At 29.2% G+C, this 22365-nt stretch overlaps 1 protein-coding gene across 1 annotated transcript in view; it reads left to right on the forward strand.

Moving 5' to 3' along the window:
* The first annotated feature begins 2465 nt into the window (after positions 1-2465).
* The window catches only part of LOC147078439 (uncharacterized), a 35732-nt gene continuing 15832 nt past the window's right edge, over positions 2466-22365 (forward strand). Inside the window, exons 1-3 of the mRNA XM_085960472.1 lie at positions 2466-2475; positions 3203-3414; positions 5567-5702. Coding sequence (XP_085816598.1) covers positions 2466-2475; positions 3203-3414; positions 5567-5702 — 358 coding nt within the window. The remainder of the gene's footprint in view (positions 2476-3202; positions 3415-5566; positions 5703-22365) is intronic.

Genomic DNA, 22365 nt, shown 5'->3' on the forward strand with positions numbered 1-22365 from the left:
CTAACAACCATCTTGTACGAAAAAGCAAGGATATGGTTATTAATAATTCTATAAAAAATCATTATATCTAATACAATGTAATATGATAAGTTCGAGTGACGAGTAGGTATTTAATTATTGTCTGAGATTATAAGTTATATATATTATGTTGATAAATGTTACTATAATTTTATTTCAGAAATTAGACATAATATGTCTAGTAAAAAAAAATAATGAAATAGTTAGTAGAGCGCCAGTAAAATATGGAAGGTGCAAGTTTAAAACCTGTGCCTGGAAATAAATATGTTAATTTATAATGTAATATTTCATCAACAGAAAGGAACCATATGGTTGGGCGAATGGGTAAAAATAATTTCTTATAGAAAAGGGTGATAATACTTTTAAGTAAAGGTTATAATATATAACCTTAATTTAAAGAGACTCATATAATTTACTTGTTACACAAACATGTATAAAACCATTAATGATTAATAGTGTGTTTTCATTATCTAGCACTAGTTTGTTATCTAATGCCGGGTCCACACTGGCAACATGTCGCCGGCAACCTCGTTAAATTTTACGATAAGTATGATAATTATCGTAAAATTAAACGAAGTTGCCGGCGAAATGTTACCAGTGTGAACCCGGCATAACGCTAACGTAACATAACATCGAAACTTATGTTTTCAAGATCGAATTCAGTTTTGAAAGGTTTTATAATATAGTATTAAATGTTTATTCTACGCCTTTCAGAGAAACGTCACAAAAGTTATGCAAAAAGTACCATTGGCGACAATCTGATCTTATGAAAGGTCAAAAAAGGTTTCAGAGTCGCAAGGCAATGATATTGAAAAATCTATTATTGACATGCAAAATTATATTTCCCGCGTTATTCGGCTATTACACATTTTCATATTCTGAATTCATCCAAATGGCAGTTTTTTATTGGCTCGTTATGCTAATGCCTTCGCTCCCGCCCTTGGGCGATGGTCCAATAAAAAGCCTCTGACAGACTCTAATGTAAATAATAGAATGAGACAAAGTTATAACAAGAAAATTAAGATAGCTTATTTTCAAAGAAAAAAAACCATACGTTTTTTTATTCACCAGCGGCTGCTTGGTACTAACGTTAAATACTTTAAGGTGTGTTTTTGCTTGTGCGCACAACGCATGCATTGTGAGTACGCGGTGAACGCTCGCGTATTCGTATATTACGCACAACGCATTCAGTTGCCTATTACGGCAGTTATAATTATCGAGTTCACTTCCTCTCGTACTATCGTATACATACTCAGCAATAATTTGACGGAGAGAATTGAATAAATGTTCGCACACAGTTAAGTTAACAATATTCAAATAGAAAGTTTAAAATATTTAACTTGGTAAGCGTTATCATTAGTCCAATTGAACTCTTCTTCACTTGTGACTTCAGGTGAGCGGAACGTGACGAAATCTCATCGATTTCTTTTTCCTTTACCTGAAGACGCTGTAGTGGAAGTGCCGTGTGCCTTACTTATAAACAGCTCACTGGCAGAACATATTGTCTCAGCAGTACTTTACAATTCTTAAAGTTTATCAATCAAACATGTATGGACACATAGACAATAAAATAATATTAATGTTAGCTAAATTGCAGCCAACTACTCCAGGTTATAAAACCGTCAGAAGCAGTTTAAGCCTAATTTAGTGGATATTAAGTAAGTTTGTTGTTGATTGCATTTTGACTAATCTGCGGCATACCTGTAATTATCGTCATTTAGATTATGTTTATAGCTTTGACCTAATCAATTAAATATTAATTTTAAATTTGGTCTTCTTTTCTTTAAAAAAACTTTATATTGTTTTCGATTTTTTTTAAATTGATGAATTGTAAAATATATTTTATTGTGTTTCTACAACATAATGGTAAATGTTCAGTTCAGTTCAGTTTGATATTTGTAGGAAAGAAACTCAGTAATATACTGAGTAATAATTTTATGATAATTTTACATATTCTGAAATTATGTTAGTTGCCGGAAGCAGCTGTCAAGTATTGTTATTATAAAACCATAATATGAAAACATATTTTACAAAGTATCCGTTTTTATTAAATCAATACCTAATTAATAAAAACATTTTAAATGAAAATATTTTTAACCTTTTTTAGTGAGTAACTTATGCTTCAGGTGTCTTACATATACAAATCAATGTAATATGAACTTGGACTACAAAAAAAAAAACTTCCACACTTGTTTATAATAATTATATAACTAGCACACCATCATAGGATTCAAAAGAGCGCCTGTCATATTATAATAATGTCAAATTAGTCGTAAACGTGATATTATGTAAGACGTGGTATTATGTGCATTCAAATTTCGTCATATAAATCGAAAGTTTCTATTCTAAAATGAGATAAGTGATTTTTTGGTGAACATAAGTTATTTAAGACGATAGATTGTTTATAATCTCACATTTGACCTAAAACTCCTTTAGCAAGAGTTATTATGTCACAGAGTAATATCAAAGATAAAATTGAAAAATTCTTTTTTCAAATTCCTATCTAGTACAGTTACAAATTATAAAATTTGCTTTCACTCTCGGTATAGTTAGGTGTTGTTTTATTATATTCTTCTCAAATTAAATAATTTTCTGGCCTGACATTCCACTACCTTGTAAGTACATGATAATAGTAGGAATGATAATCAAACTGTTTAAGATATTATAGTGACAATTTTATCACATACAAAAACATGTACCTGTTGGCTTGGTAAATTTTGTTGCTGGTATGTGCTCCCATGGCAAAAATTACGTTAATTCATTTCAGAACATTAAGAAAGTAGTATGTTGTTTGTGTATAGCTATTAAATTTCAAGAACAAAAATGACGAGCTCTAGATATCTATTTGCAAACTAAATTATAAATAGGTAATGCGATAACGTGATCTCACATATATATTAAAATGAATTATACCTATATTAATTGTCTCTACAATTTTTTTAGGAGTATCTTTATGAGAAATGGATTTTAGTTACATTCTCAACATATTAGGAATGTTCATATCCTGAGTTAAAACAACATATTGTGAATTTTCCAGACCAAAGATTCAAACTCAAGACGACTCTTTAAGTCAACACGTTATTGTTTGGTCACCTCGGACCTTGTGAAAAAATCCAATGTATAAAATAGAATATGTAGGTATACATCAAAACATTAAATAAAGCTATTTTATTTTTTCTTTTAGCATTCAGCTGTTGCTTGAATCTGGTAGAAGTAAAAATTCCAAGCCATGCCATCCGCGACAGCCTCGCAAGATTGGAATGCAAATACAACTTGGACCCCGATGAACACCTCTACTCAGTCAAGTGGTATAAAGATGGAAATGAATTCTTCAGATACATCCCAGGAGATGATCCACCATCGCAAGCTTTTGACTTACCAGGTGTCAATTTAGATGTAAGTATTTTTTTTAAATATTTTTATTGCAAAATTATTATGGATCATCTCATACCATAAAACAGAAATTGCTAGATAGTTAGTTTATAAAATTACGTTTTATAATAATTGCACAAAAATATAGTCTCTATAAACAAAAATGGCATTTTCTATTTTTTCAAATGTTGTCTATAAAAATGTCCTGTTTCGCTCTTGTCGATATATTTAAAAAAAATATATATAAATAATATAATGTCATATTATTAGAATACGAGAGACTTTTAAAAACACTTTTTCAGAAATTTTACTTAAGTGTAAAAAGGATATTATGGTATTACTATAACTTGCCAATACTGTACGAAATGGAAACTGCCGTTTTTGTTTCTAAACCCCTCAATGTAGGAATTATTCACACGTATTAAAAGAATTAATAAATTTACCATTAAGATCATTATTTTTTTCTTTTCTTTCTTCTAGAAAACGTGTATCTTCCACGCATGATTAAAAAGAAATGATAAATTTGAAGTTTACTTAATTTTATTTCATAAATCATACCTTATTTTTTAGAGAAAATACATATTATTAAAATAGTGTAATAATAATAGCAACGTATTATTCAATTCAATCGGTATTTTAAAATATTAATTATTAAGAATTGATTAGACATAAAATAGTTTTAGTTACCTAATAAATAAAGTAGCTTCATTTTAAAATCAAGCCTGCCCTGATATTTAAAAAGTATGGTAAACATAATATAATACTTAGGTACTTATCGTTAACTAATGACATATACATTCTATTTATCAATTAATAGTACCTATATAGTTATTTTTTACATTGATATGATAGAGAGCTAATTAATAAATATATATGAATATAGATAACGCTGTATTTTTTCAGCTAGAAATTAACTATACTACCTTATCATTTTACTAAATAATATGTAATGTATAAGTACTTTGGTATGTACATATGAAGCGCCTAGTTTCAAAAGCCCCTAAAACGATTTTAGGTTGTTCTGAGAAAAATGAGAAAAACGATTTTAGGTAGTTTTGAGAAAAATGAGAAAAAATCATATCTATTAAATCTCTGAACTTTATGTATTTATTTTTTAATTCGTCACATTCTAACGAGTATTTTATCTTTCCATTTTAGCGGTATTTGTAAAGCACACCCAACCATTTTAGCGGGTTTTGAAATTTACCCTAATTTTTGATCATACGTATTGACGAATTTTGGAGTTTTTTGAAGTTCAATCTTAAGCCATCATATAGGACACAAAAATATCTATCTAACTACATATCTAACTCAAAAATTTTCAAAAACCGTTTTAGGGGCTTTTGAAACAAGGCGCTTCATATATGAAATAATATTATTATTAACTAACTATGTAGGTACATATTCAAAAAAGACCTTCTATAATATGAATATTTTCATTTATAATAGCATTATTTGTTTCTCATATCAAAAGAAATTTGGAAAAAGATCAGCTATTTTTGTATTAAATATTCCGTTTTTATTGAGATTTCTTTTCTGCTGACATCGTACAGGGTAAATTAAATTAGAGTTTTATTTCGGAGCAGGGTTTGTTTTTCCTATACATCTTAATATGTCACGTGGAGTCTCAACAGGATAATGCTTTCCTTTTTATCTTATTATTATTGCATGCTTGGCATAATAGTCTATTTAAATTTGATTTTTTATTTATTATTTCAACTTTATCAAAAGCGACGACAAATTTATCAAAAGCAAGGGATAACATAAAACGATAAATATAATATTCCTATATATTCTAAAGTGAATAAGAATGATATTATTTATGTACTTGTTTTTTTTTTGTATTACAGTGTATTTCAATCAAGTCTGATTTGGCCAAAAAAAATAGTAATGTACAGATTTCGTACCTAAATTATCATTTCTTTCAGGACCAACTACCTTAAGAGTTTATACAAAACATAACTAAAAATTCTTAAAATTATATATATAATAAATCTTAAATTAATGTATTTTTTAATATACCCTTTTTAAATATATTTTGTGTACACTCAGTTAGTCAACAGTTAATAATAGAGGGTCTCGGTGTTATATCTTAAGTGACAATATGACAGGTATAATACTGATCCCAATAATTAATTACCTATGTATCTGATATGTATATTATATTTTATTTTAGGTGGAAAATTGTACAGAGAATACAATCTCGTTAGGTCCTCTGACTCTTGCTTCATCGGGCCGTTACCGCTGTGAAGTATCTGGAGAAGCTCCTCTGTTTCAGACAGTTTCTAACCACGGGGATTTAGTTGTAGTGGGTAAGTTGATTTCAATAACAATATATGTATAGCTATCTCATTAAGATCTTATCATAATTTATATGTTAATATGACTGCCATTAATCAAACCAATATCTGATTTTGCTTTAGATATGTTTCCAGATTATTTTTACACTCAGATTCTTAATACAATTTCCATATTTTAAGATTTTGGTACTATTTGATAAGGCGACCGCTTAGTTTCATTAATATAAAACTACAACTGAGCATAGAGGGGTGAAATTGGAAAAAGATATTACTTATGTTATTTATAAAAATAATGAATATAATGAATAGGTAGCGGTTTGCGATTTGTTATGAAATTTGAATGTGTTCCATTATTAAATAAATGAAATTATATTAAACTAGCGCATAATAATTGGTATTACCAAAATGGCAAATTTGAAAACGATTCGCAAAATATGAAAGGTTTTATAAACTGATTACATTCAAATCAATTTTAATGGCGGACTTATTATTTGATCACGTCGAAAATTGGTTCACTTAACGCGGATGCTATGAAATATTATTCAATCAACTTAAAAATTTACGCACAGGATTTACTCTTATAGCATTTTTTTACGAACGGAAATTCAATTTTTCCCGTCATTTTCTTTTTTATAATGACCTAAATAAAAAATGACTCCCCCATAACAGTGAAAAATAAAAGGGTGAAAGGGGAAAATCGGGGTTCTAATTTTTATACTGCGTTTTTATATTAAGCTCACCCCCTCCTTTCGCTGTATACCACAATAGAAACTTAATAACTAAATTTTAAGGCTTCTCAGCTAAAACGGTCGTTATCTGATAAGCCGCAATGATTGACGCCACTAGTATACGAAATGCACTATTACAAATTCTCCGTCGGGATTCTGTTATTTCGTTTGAAGTAATTATATAATACAACCAAGATTGTTATCCTTTATCCCGAGTATTGTTGTCATCTTCATTGTGCCGCGTGGAACCTCGTTACTGGGGAACAACAAAAGGCTCTTCGACTAACCGTGGAACGGCATCAATCTTGGAAGACTGTTCGCAAAATACCCGGCCGAGGACAGATAAGTACCTACATACACAAATTGTGTACAATGTACATCTTCTACGGCGAGTATATCCCATTCTTTGCGCTACGCCAACTCGCACTCTGTACACAAAGAAATTTGGGAATTTGAAATTATCTTTCATAATTTTACTTTACTCGTGAGAGTATGTGCGGCGAAAAGAAAGGCTTCTATGAGTTTGACAAAGTGAAAGGACGTGTTTTGATAACGCGGCCTTTTTGTAAGTAAACAATGTAGAAGCTTCCGGGATTTATGTTAAATTATTCAGTTATTTATTTTCGTGTGTTGTCCTGTGACATAAGGAGAAATCTTATTTACATGTAATTTATTTTATGTACATAAGACATAATATTATGCATATTGTATTAATTTGTCACAGGTCGACTTTTTAATGTTTGCAAAAGTGGTTTTAGCTCTGACAAGTGATTATAATTAATTAGGCCATTCTGAATTTAATATTTTTTAGTGTTTTTTACAAAGAAATATTTGATTACGTATTGGTGTAGTGAAGAGTACTCATTTTTTATTATAATTATTACAGTACATCTGTATGAATGTAATATATTTATAATACAGAAAATATTCATATTCATAATATTGATCTGCTATAAATTTTCTAAACTGCATTTTCTAGTTTTCCTTCTGAATTCTATTTCATATTTCTTTAGTTAGTAACAGTAACCAACCATCACAGTCATATAACATGTATTTCCTATATATCTTGGTGAAATAATCTTTTTTTTCTTAAATTTTTACCGACAAATAGTTGACATGCAAATACAATAATTAATGTTAAAAACGCACTTTTTCATTAAACGAAAAACCGATTGCAAAAAATTAACGCAATTTATTAAGCGATTCAGATTATATAATTAATAGATAATTTCATCGTAATTAGATAGGACATACACGGTTTAATTGGTAAAGCGTATTAGTCAAAATCCAGTGGAGTCCAGGTGTAATCTAGTGGAGTTTGTTACCCGAAGGTCATCATATTTTTTTCAAAGTTTTTTACTAGTAGTATCTTAGCTGTTTTAACATGTTATTGTATTTTCATATTACAACTCGTTTAGATATTATTTAGCATATTTTAGCCATTTTTTTATAATTTGTTTATTCTTTCCAAACAAATTATCTGCGACATCTTTAAAACTAGATCAAGCTTATTTTTTTTTTACATAAATCATTATTTATTTAAATTAACCATTCGATGTCCATATTCTAATTTGAGTGAAATTCCAGTACTGTGATGACTTTAATATAGCGATAGAATACAAAGCATGAAATATAATACAACTTAATGATAATTTACATTCTGAAATATTTTATGAAATCAATACGTAGGTACCTAACTAAAAACATTATGAAAATAAATTAATCAAGTAATATATTTCTTTAAATTAACATATACATTTTATTGTATGGTTATTAATATAATTCAAATGTAGTTTAATAAATTTCTTCGAGAGGACCAGTTTTTTCTTAAATATTCCATTTTATAATATTATTTTATACTTACATTTAATTTAAAAAATGTCCGTTTTTTTTAATCTTTTTTATTTAAATCAAACCGAGCTTCGCTATCCTAACCATACCTAGATAATCATAATATTATATTTTTTACGTCAACTAAGTTTTCCCGAACAATACTTCTGGTATTAGGCTTTCTCGAACCGGCCATTGTTATTGTGTTTAATGTTTATCAGGTGTTTTACTTTAAAACAAAAAAACTTTATGAAACCGGACCGTTGACTGAAAACTATACAAATAGTTGCAAGGTATACACATATGTTCTAACCATACCTACACCAAAACACTAGTTTCCACTAAAATATCTTGTATTTAGCCTTAACTATATTTGTGTAAAGATTAAAGTATCCATATTGTACAGTGATAAGTTAAATCAGACTATTTATATGAATTATCAGTTACAAAATTCATACACATGGCTTAATTATGTTATTGGAAAAACATAATATTCGTTATCAGATAACCAAAACTAATACAAACAAGTACCCAAATTCCCACGTGCGCTCGCAACCGGAACATAATAATATATAGGCCTCCACAGAGTTGACGTTACTGAAATATAACATATTAGGAGGAATAGTCGTTAGCCATTTATCCAACCCATTGGGTGCGGGCACTAGATGAAATAAGCAATGAGAAATATGCATTTTCATGCATTAAATTGAAAGCGGCCATCTCTGTATTATTTGTATATAATAGAGCATCTTAATATATAATGCATAATAAACAATCCTACCCCTCATAATGATAATATGTAACTATTTAAGTATAACGCTTTTATAATTATTTTACATTTAGAATATGTACAGTATAAATTCTATATAGTGTACCCATGGTGACCTGGTATAGATGTCTCCCACGGTTTAACGGTGAATTTATTACGCGGCAGGGTTCAAAAAAATGCATTTTTTTTTTGCAAATTTTCGATCGCCGATAGTTTTAGTATAAGAACCCAATAGGTTGCGTAAAAATACTATTAACATAACCTTCGCTCTATAGACAGAGTCCCACATGCTTGCTCAGAAATGAACATGGTGGTTTTTTATTTATTTATTACTTTTTTGATTTTACTTTTGAGATAGTAATATTTATTCAATGGGTACATTATTATTATTGTCGCGCATTTTTTCGATTTTTAAGTGACGATATTAAAAATTAAAGAAGAATAGTAAGATTAGTTTTCATAAACCTGTGATTATATATAATTTAATACTGTATAATCATAATGAGTACTACAGCATGAAATCCTTTTAATTTATATACTAAACCTACCCTATTTCATCAATATAAGATAGTCTATGGATATCCATTACCTAATTTATGTATACTACATTGCACCCAACTCAATTAGTAGTACTTATTAAAACATTAAACAATATCGAAATTTTGGGTGTTTTGAATCTAAACGTTCAATGAATTGGAATTTGATCTTATTTTAATTGATGTTTCCTATCCTGCAATTTAAGTTATTGTTTTAATTAATAAGAACCTGTTTATCTACTCCTACTATTATAAATGATTATAATATTTCATAATTATTGTTATTGTTGTAGGTATTATTAAGTAAAAGGGTTTAGGATTCATTTGTAATAATTCATAAGGTAAATTAATAATAAAATAATACATACACAATGTTTTATTTGTAAACTCAGCATTGCGTACCTACATGCTGACTAACCCCACATGGCACAACATTTTTTTCAAATACGTATGGACAAAATGAAAACCTGATTTGCTTTTCAAATTGCGTAAAAACAAAAAGGAGAAATTCATGTAAAGTAGAATCCCAAATAAAGAAAATGTTGACAACAAAAATATATTTCCGGATATTGGATCAAAAAATTAAGTATTTCACTCCACAGGTGAATCAGCCCGGGAATTTATTCCATTGTTATTATTTTTGATAAATTAAGGTTCATGTTGCTATACTAAAGCAGTTCATTTTAGAGGAGAATTGTTATGAAAGATTTTGAAATAATATTATAAATAAGATTATAAACTGAAAATAACACATTAGAATAGACAAAAAAACACGTATTAGCTTCCACTAAAATTACCCAATCTTTGTTAATTAGAGGAGAACTGGCTTCTTACGGTATCATAATCAAGAATTGGTTGGAATAGAGTATACAAATATTAAGTCTCTTGCCGATTTTAATCTGCTTATATACTTTCAGCTCATTACACTGTAGTTTTTTTCAAATAAAAACTGTTCTCTGACTTTATTTGATTTCTGGATATCTGGATACGTGATACATCGTAAATTGGAACAGATGACGCCTAAGAGTCTCGTATCAAACAGTAGGTACCTAATACTAATAATTTACTATTATGAGATATAATCTGGATGATGCCAGACCAAACAAAGCCTAAACCAAGTGTATATTACGAAACCTACACAAGTGAGCAAGACAAATAATATGATCATACCTACATACATGGTTGGCAAATATATTAAGATAGTTTTAAATCGAGACTGCAATAATAATAATAATATTATCAATCCTAGAATTTCGGCAATAGTATTTTTGTTCACGACGGCTATCAGAAAATTAGGAAATCTGAGAGAAAATGTCGCCCATCTTAAAAAAATGTACTCATTAATTATTTCTAAATAATATGAATTTACCTACTCGTACGAATTTACGCTACCTACTTAATAAGAAAATTTTACAAGAATTCCTCATTTGACATTTTTTAAATTGTAAAATAAATACTTTTTTGTTTAGTTCATGATTCACTATCAAAAAGGCAGGTACCGAACGATATTCCAAAGATGAATTTACCAAATTTCGAATGTCGAAAACGTAACTGATTAACTAACCAAAAGGTGAACTATTTGAAGTCTTGATTTTAATGTGAATAGATTAGTTATCTCTAACAAATTGCTATACATAATAGATTCAGCTGGAATACCACGTTTAAAGTTAATAAAACGTTTAATACAAATAAAATTACCTACTTCCACTTTCAATAGTTTGGAGTTATTGATAAATGTAGAAGAATTGGCGCAGAAGAGAAGTATTTAAATGTTTAATAATAACAGGTATTGTAATATTATTTATTTAAATTCAATCACTATCTCTTATAAGATAGATAATACATTCAAAAACTTATAATATATATACATTTTACTCAAGTTAAACATAATATTATACTACTGTTATACAAAAGCGTGCATTTTGTATCCCATATTTACATTGAAATCAGAATCAGTCGATCAAGCTATGTTTATGCAATAAATATTTATGAGGTAAAACATAGCGTGGCGAACTGATAACTAGGGCATGACGTCTGCATTTTCTTAAGGCATACCTGATACGTGCTCGGAATTACATATTGAAGCGGAAACTCGATAGTAAGTAATAATGCTTTTTTGTATGCAATTTTCATTTGAAAATGCAACAGTAATGCTAATATGTTTATTCAGCGCAACTTTCTTGTAAAGTTCCTACAATAATTATAATCTTATATAACTTTAAACATAATAATTCTAATGGATTTAAGTTTTGTATTATTCCATTTGAGTCGTTTTTTGCGCCGCGTGTTTCGCCTTTCGGCATCTTCAGACACTATGTACACTCAACAAAAGGCAAATATACACTGACAACGAATACAATTAACACTAATTTATATAACAAATCAATACAATAAAGTAGGTAAAATCTTTATCACCTACCTATTAATTCTATAAAAAAATATATAACAAACAAATTATGAATAGTTGAAGTGTTTGTACAAAACCCCCTACCTTATCAATACCTAATAATACACTCGATAAGCATATATAAATCGTCAAAATCTTATAATATATCATTAGAAATTATAAAAAAAATAAAAATACTACACCCAAAAGGTGTAAAATCGTCCATTCTGGGAGCAATGGTAACGTATTGGGAATTATTGGAGTTAACTAATGAGATATATCTATGATAGCAGTCTTTAAAAGTTAGTTAAACAATTAATGTTAAATAAATCCTTACATGATACCTACATTTTTGTAATACTATTTTTTAATTTAAAAATCCACAGTGCCTGAAGATGCCGAAAGGCGGAACCCGGGTCGCACAAAACGACTCAAATGGAATAGTACAAAACTTATATTCATTAGAATTTAAATTCAAATTCCATTTAGTACCTTCGGTCGATAGTATTAATATTAAACATAATATGTATATATTTGATTACTCATAACATTAAGAGAGAAAAAACGTATAATAGTATTAACATTAATGTGGAGTGACCATGTAAAGGAGCTCACTGGGAGCAGCTTTCACTCTGTCTTGAGCCTTATGAGAGGACCCAGAGGGTGGAAAGTCTTGGTCGCTCAGAAGGTAATGGAATTTCAGGTGGCCATGATTCTCAATCATGAGGGAACGACCAAAATTAGAGAATGTGGATTAAGTAATTATATAATATATTTTATTTGATTTTTATTAAAATATTGTATTTTAAACAAAGAATGACGCTTAACAACTACTGATAAGTACTTCAGTTATAAACATAAATAATCGTTTACTTTGGTATTAATCATTAGTACTCGCTACTTATAATAATACCGATACGTTATGTAAACAGGCTGAATATTCATGGCTATTACTAATTCGGATTATTTACTCGTGGTATTCAATTGTTTTTTTTTTTTTTTTTTTTTTTTACATACCGTGAACATTACAAATTACAAATTTAAGACGTTCACAACATAACATTTAAAAACAAATAAACAGTGTATAGAAAAAAAAATATGTGCAATATCACAAAAACAGTATGAAAAGTAAAGTAGAAATTGAACATAAAAAATATAAATTATAAAGCATGGAAGTATACCCTATGTTAAGAATTTATAAAACAACGTCCACCTATACTCATCCTCACGTAGATGGAATATATCAATATCCGAAGCGATTTGATATTACAATTGGTATCACCAATGGCAGGTTAGTTCTACTCCTCGGGTGAACAAACAACTGATGCTCCCGATTTCTATGATAGTTATCAGGGACACACAAGTCAATACTACAAAGAATGACAGAGTGTGCGATAAGTGCGAGTTGTGAGTACTAATAGTGTTAGCACTAAGCCGGTATAAACTATCCTTAATTTTGTTTATAATAAATAAATAAAAAATATTATGAGCTGTCTTTTCAACTACCTACATATTTAAAATAATTAAAATTATTTATAAAAATAATCCAGATAAATCGTTATTTATTCGCATTATCATTAAAAATAAACTATACAAAGATAACAGTGTTATACTAATAGGCCTCTCTTATGATAGCACAACCGACTTATGCCAAGAAAGACTGCAATTTTATTTGGAATATGCAGACGCCATAGTCAGACTTGAACTCACACCGTGCGGGCCTTCATCTGAATACATCAAAACTCAAAATCCTTGTATCCAGCTACAACATTTGATGGCGATTCCTTCATGTTTTAGTATAATTGAACTGGTAGCTAAAATAAAATATTATTCTGTAGGTATGTTGATACAGTGAAAGATAGCGGCTATATATATGTTTATAATTGCTATCATTTTCACTGTATATTGCACTGTAGTCCATTTAACAGTATTTCTAAATGTGTACAATAATTGATACGGTATTTGCTTTCATAAGAAGTTATATCTTCATTTGTATTAGAAAATGAACGCATTGGTTCCGGTACAAGTCGAACCCGTTTCTTATTCTAAATGGCCAACATGTAATAATTAATTATTAAAAAAAGATACCATCAACTCGTAACAAATCTTGATTCATGGTTTATATTGGCAATATAATCTACATACTTCTAATAGTTTATAATGCGTTTAAATATTTGCGGTATATGATAAATATGTGGTATAATGGTTTTTTTCTTTTAGTAATCAGAATCTTTGGGTTAGTAAGTTAGTAAAATCATTCCAATAGTTAGATTACAGTATGATGCAAATACCGATTGGATAATAAATTAACATCACTTCTCACACATTTTCACAAATTTGTTCATTTGCTATGTATTTTTAATAAAACTGCAGTATCGTAACAAGTATTGTATAGTTTCGGTGCTTTTAAAAAAGCTCTCGGTGGAAACGGTGACCGGGCCGATAGCAAAGTGTGGGAAAGCGAGCAGATGTTCTGGGCGTGCAATCCGGTATAAGGCCGGGGATTAAAGGGAGCAAACATTTTAGTGCTGGTGGAAAACCTAGCGAAAAATTTATTGTGATACCGCCTCTTCCTGTTTATGCAAGGGTTTAGAGAGGCGAATGCAATTTCTCTACGAGATTTTTTGGCCACATGTGAATATGCGACATCAATGAATTGTATTGTATCTTTTTAGCACCGTCGTATTATAGCTTCCAACTTGTTAAGCATTCTTATTTTTAATAAGTATTCTCTGTCGCATTTATTATGTGCCAAAATATTAAGTTTGCTTTTTTAAAATTAGTTTCTGCTTTTTTATCGTAAGGTCCATCAGTGGATTCTTTTTATTTTTTGATTTTTTAATCTCAAATACCATGTCTGTATTTCCTGCATTTTTTGTTAATTTTTTTTATCGACATTTACTTAAGCACTAAAACATGTTTTTTTCATTCATATTATTATTATACCATCCCCTAACGAAGGTCAACTACCATCTGTGCGAAATTTGTTCTGTTTAAAATATGTGTTAATGTAATGATGATAAAAAAATGTAAATTTGTACTCAGTTTGGTATGCATGCCATGTCATGAAATGCGCCGTCGTTTTCTTGGGTAACAAATAATTGGGGAATGCTGTACCTTTGCCCTCTCATAATATGGCCGAGGTACTGTAGTTTTCTGGTTTTGATACTTTTTGGTCCTTTCCTATTATTTGAAAATATCAATCAACCAGTCATTTTAAAGATTTTTGAAGATGCATCTATATAGCCACATCGTGAAAGCCTGCACTTTCTGTAAACCTTCTGCTTTAGTTTATAGGTAAGGTTTAGTTTACGATTCTTATACTACTAATAATAAAACAAATGGGTTTGGGTTGAAATCCCGAAGGCCAAAATTCCGAAAAATGACAAAATATAAACAATAATAAATGTCAACCGCTACCACCTGAAAGCAACAAATACTATTTTTTTTTAAATAGAAAATGTAATTTAAAATATATATTTTGACAATTATTAATGTCCGTTGAAAAATCAGATTTTTTGAAAAGTTATTTGTAAACAATATTTACTGTAACAGAATTTCTATGTTATACCTAGATACTTTTTATTCCAGAAGTTTCTAACCTTATTTTCATCATGAGCTCATATATTTTATAGAAAAATATGGAATGGCGAGCACTATTTTGTTCAGTGAAACTTACATATAATTTACTGACGATATTTATTGACGAATAAATATTGGTTTTATTTTTTTAATAATTCATAGTCCCCCGGTATTAATGAAGAATAAATATAATTAAAAAAACATTATTCAATAATCTGACGAAAAGGATACATAATTAAGAATATGTAATCATATTTTGATGAAAAAATTGATAAACAAATGATAATATAAATTATATTAAATTCTACAGGTGTTCTCTCTCTCTCTCTCCTCTACTAATATATTTTTCATTGAATTTTCTTTTTTAAAAAAGTAGTATTTTTACTCTCGGGTAGGTAGTTGTTGAGAATAATTATTAGGTATTTTTCGGGATTTCGGCCTTCGGGATGCCGGCCATTCGGGAATTAGGCCTTCGAGATTTCGGCCTTCGGTATTTTGGCTTTCGGGATTTCGGCCATTCGGAATATCATCATTCGGGATCGTAGTATATTCTTGGGTTTTCACCGTGTCTCCTTCTTCCTTCTTTACTCGACGTTTCGGGCTCGTTGCAGAGGCCATTATCAAGAGATATGTTTTATGATGAAATGTAGTGTATGTATGTGAATGTAAACGTTGCTCTAAGAAAGTCAAAAGGAATCCGATTATCTAAGAGCAAACGTTGTTCAGAGTAATCTGTCAATCATTACGACCGGAGATACTGGCTCGAATATTAGATTTTGGCCTTCGGGATTTCGTCCGGCACCTACGGCATGGATTTTTAAAATAATAAAGGTCTTTAATTTTTGGACATCCCTCGTACACTCGTGCTGATGATTCCATTTTCACATGGAACCTGAACGTTCATATCGAAGATAACGACCAGAATAACGAATTAAGAAACGTAAGAGAATACTTGTTTCTGTTACCTATTTCTGAGACAATAACAATAATACTATATATTTTATTTTATTTTCTCAATAGGTACGTCAGTTTCATGTTTTACCCTCGATGTAAAACCATTATTCAATAATATTTTCCCACTTACTATTAATAAACTGGCCAGATATATTGTCTAGTCTTTAATAGTATTTATTTTGTATGATGCATAAGAAAACGTATATATTGCATTGCGGAATTTTATCTGGAACTCTTTTTGTTCAGCTACACACTGTGCTTATTTATTTATTAGATGTTAGACTTATTATTATAATATTGTCTGCAAATCTTGACAAACTGTAGTGCATTCTTCATTATCCTAGTTTCATAATTTGAGTATTATGTAATCTTTACATGTCATCGAACTACATCTTTATAATATTATATTATATAATCATATTTTGAATCATATATTATCATTAAACAAATACAAAGAAAACACTAATCTACAAGTGCATTCGAATTGCGAATAATGATATATTATATAAATTTAATAACAATATGTTGTTTGTCTTATAATTTAACATCATCCGCTTAATACATTTTCTTTCCGGCCTTATAAATTTCGTTGATGTTGCATCCATTTAATTTTATACCTAAAGTATCACTGGATGATCCACTGGATTATTCAGAATTTGTCTCTAGCTTTATCGAGCATATTTCTTTTTAGTGTTTTTTTTTATTTTTATTACGTCGCATACACTAATTTTTTCCCTTATCTTAACACGTTATGACTAGCATGTATGTCTCTATACCACGTTATGCAACTAGGTCATTATTTGGTACTGTCAATTAAAAACAAACTTTGGATGGACGTTTAAAATTTGCCACCATTCACATCACCGAGTCAAACAGTACGACATAATACCGTAAGGCAAAAGACGCGCGCATACTTTTTTCTCATGTCCCGGAGATTCAGTCAAACACCGCCGCACGCCGTCTTTTGCAACGTATCTCGTCAAAATGTTATTAAAATGTAACCAGCTTAACCCATCGTTTATTATAAGGGCCAAGCAAAATTATTAAAGTCACAAGACTTACTCTGTAATTCATTTCGATTTGTATTGTGTTCTTGTTAACTATAAAATTACTGTTCGAAATATAAACACACCTGTATATTAGGTTCACTACTAATTATAGCTCCTTCTTCATTATGGTCCTTTCTAAAGTCATAGACAAAAGGTAACACTACGTATTTAAATGAAAGCAGTAATAAAAAAAATATCTTACTAGTATCAACGTAGATATAGGTACACGTTTTAGATATTCGAGTAATACATCTGACTTTAGTGAATACTTTAAATAGCATTTATTATAAAATATTAATCATAACGATAGTTTGAAAGTGATATGTAGCTCATAGCTTTCATTGTTTCATGAAGCCCTACATAACAGTCATTTAATTTACGTTCGAAACATTTATTTTAGGGAATAAAGTGAGCTTCGACCGTGGCTATTTTTGCCGTTTAAAAGCTTTTAAATTTATTCAAAGGCAATTTCAGGTGAACGGATGACCATTAAGTTTTCAAATAATGTTTTTTATACCGTCCATTATGTGGAATAAAATTTTGTATTCATAAAAATATCCACAATAGTATTTAACTATTTATTGAAATTGTTAACCACCTTCGATTAAGCTTTTGAATATGCTTTAACCGGCAATGTATCAATAAAAGTACGTAGTAATGCCTAAGTACTAAGTAATAATTTGCGAAAAAAGCTCACATTACCAACTGCTTTCATGTTATTTTTTTTTTTTTTATATTATTTTAATTTAATAACCAAATGACCTAAATAATACTGTTAAAATTGCTAAGATGTAGAACAAAACCATTCGCATTTCGGATATATTGCAGTATTTATTTTACATTTTTGAACTAAGTATATTGATTTCTACAGAATGCAAGTTAATAATAATAATTACAAGATAAAAAGAACTTTTTATGTACAACGTTTCTAAATTTTCTGTTGAATCATATAAACTCGACTTGACTAGCTTAAACGATCAAAAAAATTGTACTTAATAAAAATACTGAATAATGAAATGTCATTCCATATTGGTTTGCATAGTAACGCAAGTATATATTATTCATAATTTAGTTACTAGGACCTCCTAGCAAACAATAATGGTATTGAAATAACTTTTCATACAAAACAGAATTAACTAAAAATGAACCCAATTCTAATTAAAGATGGCTAAAAGTATAAAAAAAATGCATTGGCATCGTGTTCTGATATATTCTAAAAGTTTCAAATCTCTAGCTAGTTAGGAAATTAGTTAAAAATCGATTGCAAGATTTGTACCGGACAAACAACCATCGGAAAAATAAAAATACGACCCAAGAAAAACGTTGTAATTATATAAATAGACTTTTTTCAAGATACAGTGGTCAGCCATTCGCCTACCCCACTTTATCATAGCTACTAACCTAATACACCATGAAAAATAAAATGTAATTTGTCATACGCAAGGTTAACTATTTCATTATGTTACCATTGTGGCAGTCAAGCTTAGTTCAATTCGAATAATACTATCGAAATAAGTGATTACTTTATAAATAAAACCAATCACATAATGCTACCCAAATATAAGTAAAATAAAAGTTTTGAATTTTTCTGTAATATTGAATGAAGTTGATATTTTTCTTTGCCATTAATAATTTTTCCGCAGAGAGAAAATGTGTAAGTTTAAAATACTTCGTAAAAGTAATGAAACTGTGTATAAGAAAATAACGTTTTCCAATATTTTTTTCTATCAAAAATCCCACCGTAGACGTCATACCAACGCAGACAGATTCGACGGCCTTTTCTCACATCAGCAACGATACAGATATGAAAAACAGTAATCCATCACCGTGCCGAAGCGTCAAAATTGACACGTTATCCAGAATTTTACAATGATGCTAAATTTTTCGTACCTGACATTATCATACGAGTTTTTCCTTCACTCAATACCCTTGGGTAATTGGATACTCTGTCTTAATAATCTGCCGAAGTCTCTTCCTCCAAGGATATCGGTTGCGGAATCTGCAATGCGTCATCTCTCGCAGAAATTGCTGAAGGTGGCAAAAGGGTTGGGGAGGATTTTGTAAAATGCTTTTGTTGTTGACATTTCACAAAAACAACACGTTGTCTACTCGGACCGGCTTGAGTATTAGTTCGCCTCGCGGTTATGAGGGAGCACTCTTACACGCGAAGGTTTATCTGACCTAATACGTGCATCCTAAAATTCCAGAGTTAAATCTAATTATTTTGTTTAGAGCTCAATTAATATTCATTAGATATTGTAGGCATATAGATTTTTAAATTAAATACTGCTCTATGCTAAATTATTTATTCGTAGACTATTTCATTAAGGTACCTACTTTGACAGAAATTACATTACTTATATAACATAATATAACAATCACAATGTGAAAAATACAAATAATGATCAATTTTCTAGAAATATTCGCCTTGAAAGTGAAATCAACAAACTAACGCTCGAATTGTCAAACTAGAGAAAGAAGCAAAATAATTGGCCGTAAAACAGTTTTACTTCATTTACCGACATCCTAAAGTTTAAAACTTTTCCGTATAAAATTTATAGCTGGTTATCCAAATATATTATTAAAATTACTATTAAAATTATTATTAAAATACATACAAACGTAACTCGCAACATATCAGAAAAGTACAAAGTTAGGACAAAATAGAAAACATGTACTAATTGGGACAAATTGGAAAGATATAAATATATGTGTTTCTAAGGTGTTCAATAAAAAAATTTAGATTCTTATGATTAATCTAGACAAAGACACATAATAATAATATATTCGTGAATAACGGTGCATAATTATAAAAACGGTAATTTAGAAAGTATTATGTATAATTAAAAAGTTCTGATTGCGATATTTCGTATTACACTCCGCTACAGAAGAAAAACATTATTCACATAATATATTATGTTCTTGGTCTGGACTATGCCTTAAGTCTTGTGTAGTATTTATAGAATAATACATACCTAGTTTATTTTAAACATATTATAATATAGAGATATTAACTTTTTAACTTTAAAGATTAACAACTAAAATATTTATTTTGTAAGATCCGATCCCACCATACTCTTGATTTTGCTTACAAGGTGATTCTTTTTCCATACATATTTTCCTCGCGTTTATTGTACTTACATTTTTATGTAGTTAACATTCTTTTGAGAGGAATTGAAATTTATTATATAGAGATATTGAGATTGATACAATAGTAAACTAATGTTAGATTTAATGGAGAAAACTAATATTTTTTTCTTTTATACGTCATTTTTAATTGGAGGTTTATTTTCGTACGAGTTTATTATAGTTATAATGCTAAATTAAATTAGTGAGTAGTTATAGTTGAGTTACGTTAAATTACATGCTATATTTCGTTTTTATATTTTGTAATAAGAAAGATATGACTCAATGTAATAATTTTATTTTATCGAATTAATGCTTATATACCGACCAGTGACGTGTGCTAATTTTTACTTGTAGGGATTTTGTTAGGAAATTTAATACATTCCTACCTAATATTAGCTACATATATTCCATAATATTAAAGTGAACAAAAACAACCAACCTTAAAGTCTCAAGCAAAATAGAACCATTAAAAGAAGTATAGTAAAGTAAAATGTACAACAATATTGTGCAATAAATACATGATCTTGTAATTTAACCAATATTTCTGAAGAGGTATGTAGGATCAAGTAACATTTAGAAAAATGACCGTGATAGAATGCTAGTGCATTTTTTATTGCTCAACGATTAGAATAGTAGTCTCTTGTCAAAAGTCAATAATTATACTGACTAAGGGTTTTGGTGGATGACATAACATGATGTAGAATAAGGAAAGTTATAATGATACGGCGAGCGTTCGTTCGTATTTTAATTTTCTGTAGAAATGCAACACATGCTATTGTAAAATTCGTTCTTCACATATTATATGAAGCTAGAGAAAGAATTATTATTACCTATTGAATTTTCAATTGAAATCGGTATCAGTTATAATTAATTACGAAGTTCACACGACTTGGTGTAGGCTTGGTATTTTACGCAAGAACATTAATTGTACATGGGGATACGTCAGTGCTATATAATATAAGAATATACGAAGAACGGTCAATCAAACCTCGAGTGATTCAGTATGTTTATTTAATCTTTTAGATAAGACTTGTATAAAACTGAGCATGTAATATGGATCCTGGGCTAACGCAGGCTGTTATAGTGCCTCGCCTTTACCCCTATATGAGATTTGTTTCAGCACACGTGACAGATTTACGAACAAGATATACAGAGTTTTCAAACATCATACCGCTCCGGCTTTATTTCAAAAAGGCAAAAACACAAAATTGCAAAGTATTTACATGTCTACATTGTAAAATAAGGTTAGTAAAATGCGATGATTTCAAATTATTTATTTAAAATACGACTGTATTACCGGGTTATTTAAGGACACGTACATGTGGTTTATTAAACAAATACTTCCTTTCAAGGAATATATAAACATTTTTTGTAGTTTATCATACATAACATAACATGTCACCAATTACACATTGGTGCATTATTAAGTTCATCTTATAGGTCATTTTAAATCAATGCATGATTACAGCCAAGTACTGAAACCCATTTATTTGCCTTGAAACAATAACTAGATTACAAAGATATTTGAAAAAAAAAAACAATTTTTATTTATTTAAAATGATTATTATGGCATTACAGTTAAATATAAATAGTATCCATTACATAGATTAAAAAAAAACTGAATTACTAATAACAAAAAATATAAGTAAAACAAGAAATATGAAAAGAACACGTCCACAAACATTTAATACATTGTTCAAAAAATATATAGC

Source organism: Rhyacophila brunnea, unplaced genomic scaffold (genome assembly GCF_057557595.1).
Source record: "Rhyacophila brunnea isolate RB1 unplaced genomic scaffold, BYU_Rbru_1.0 scaffold_11, whole genome shotgun sequence".
Classification (NCBI taxonomy): Eukaryota; Metazoa; Arthropoda; class Insecta; order Trichoptera; family Rhyacophilidae; genus Rhyacophila; species Rhyacophila brunnea.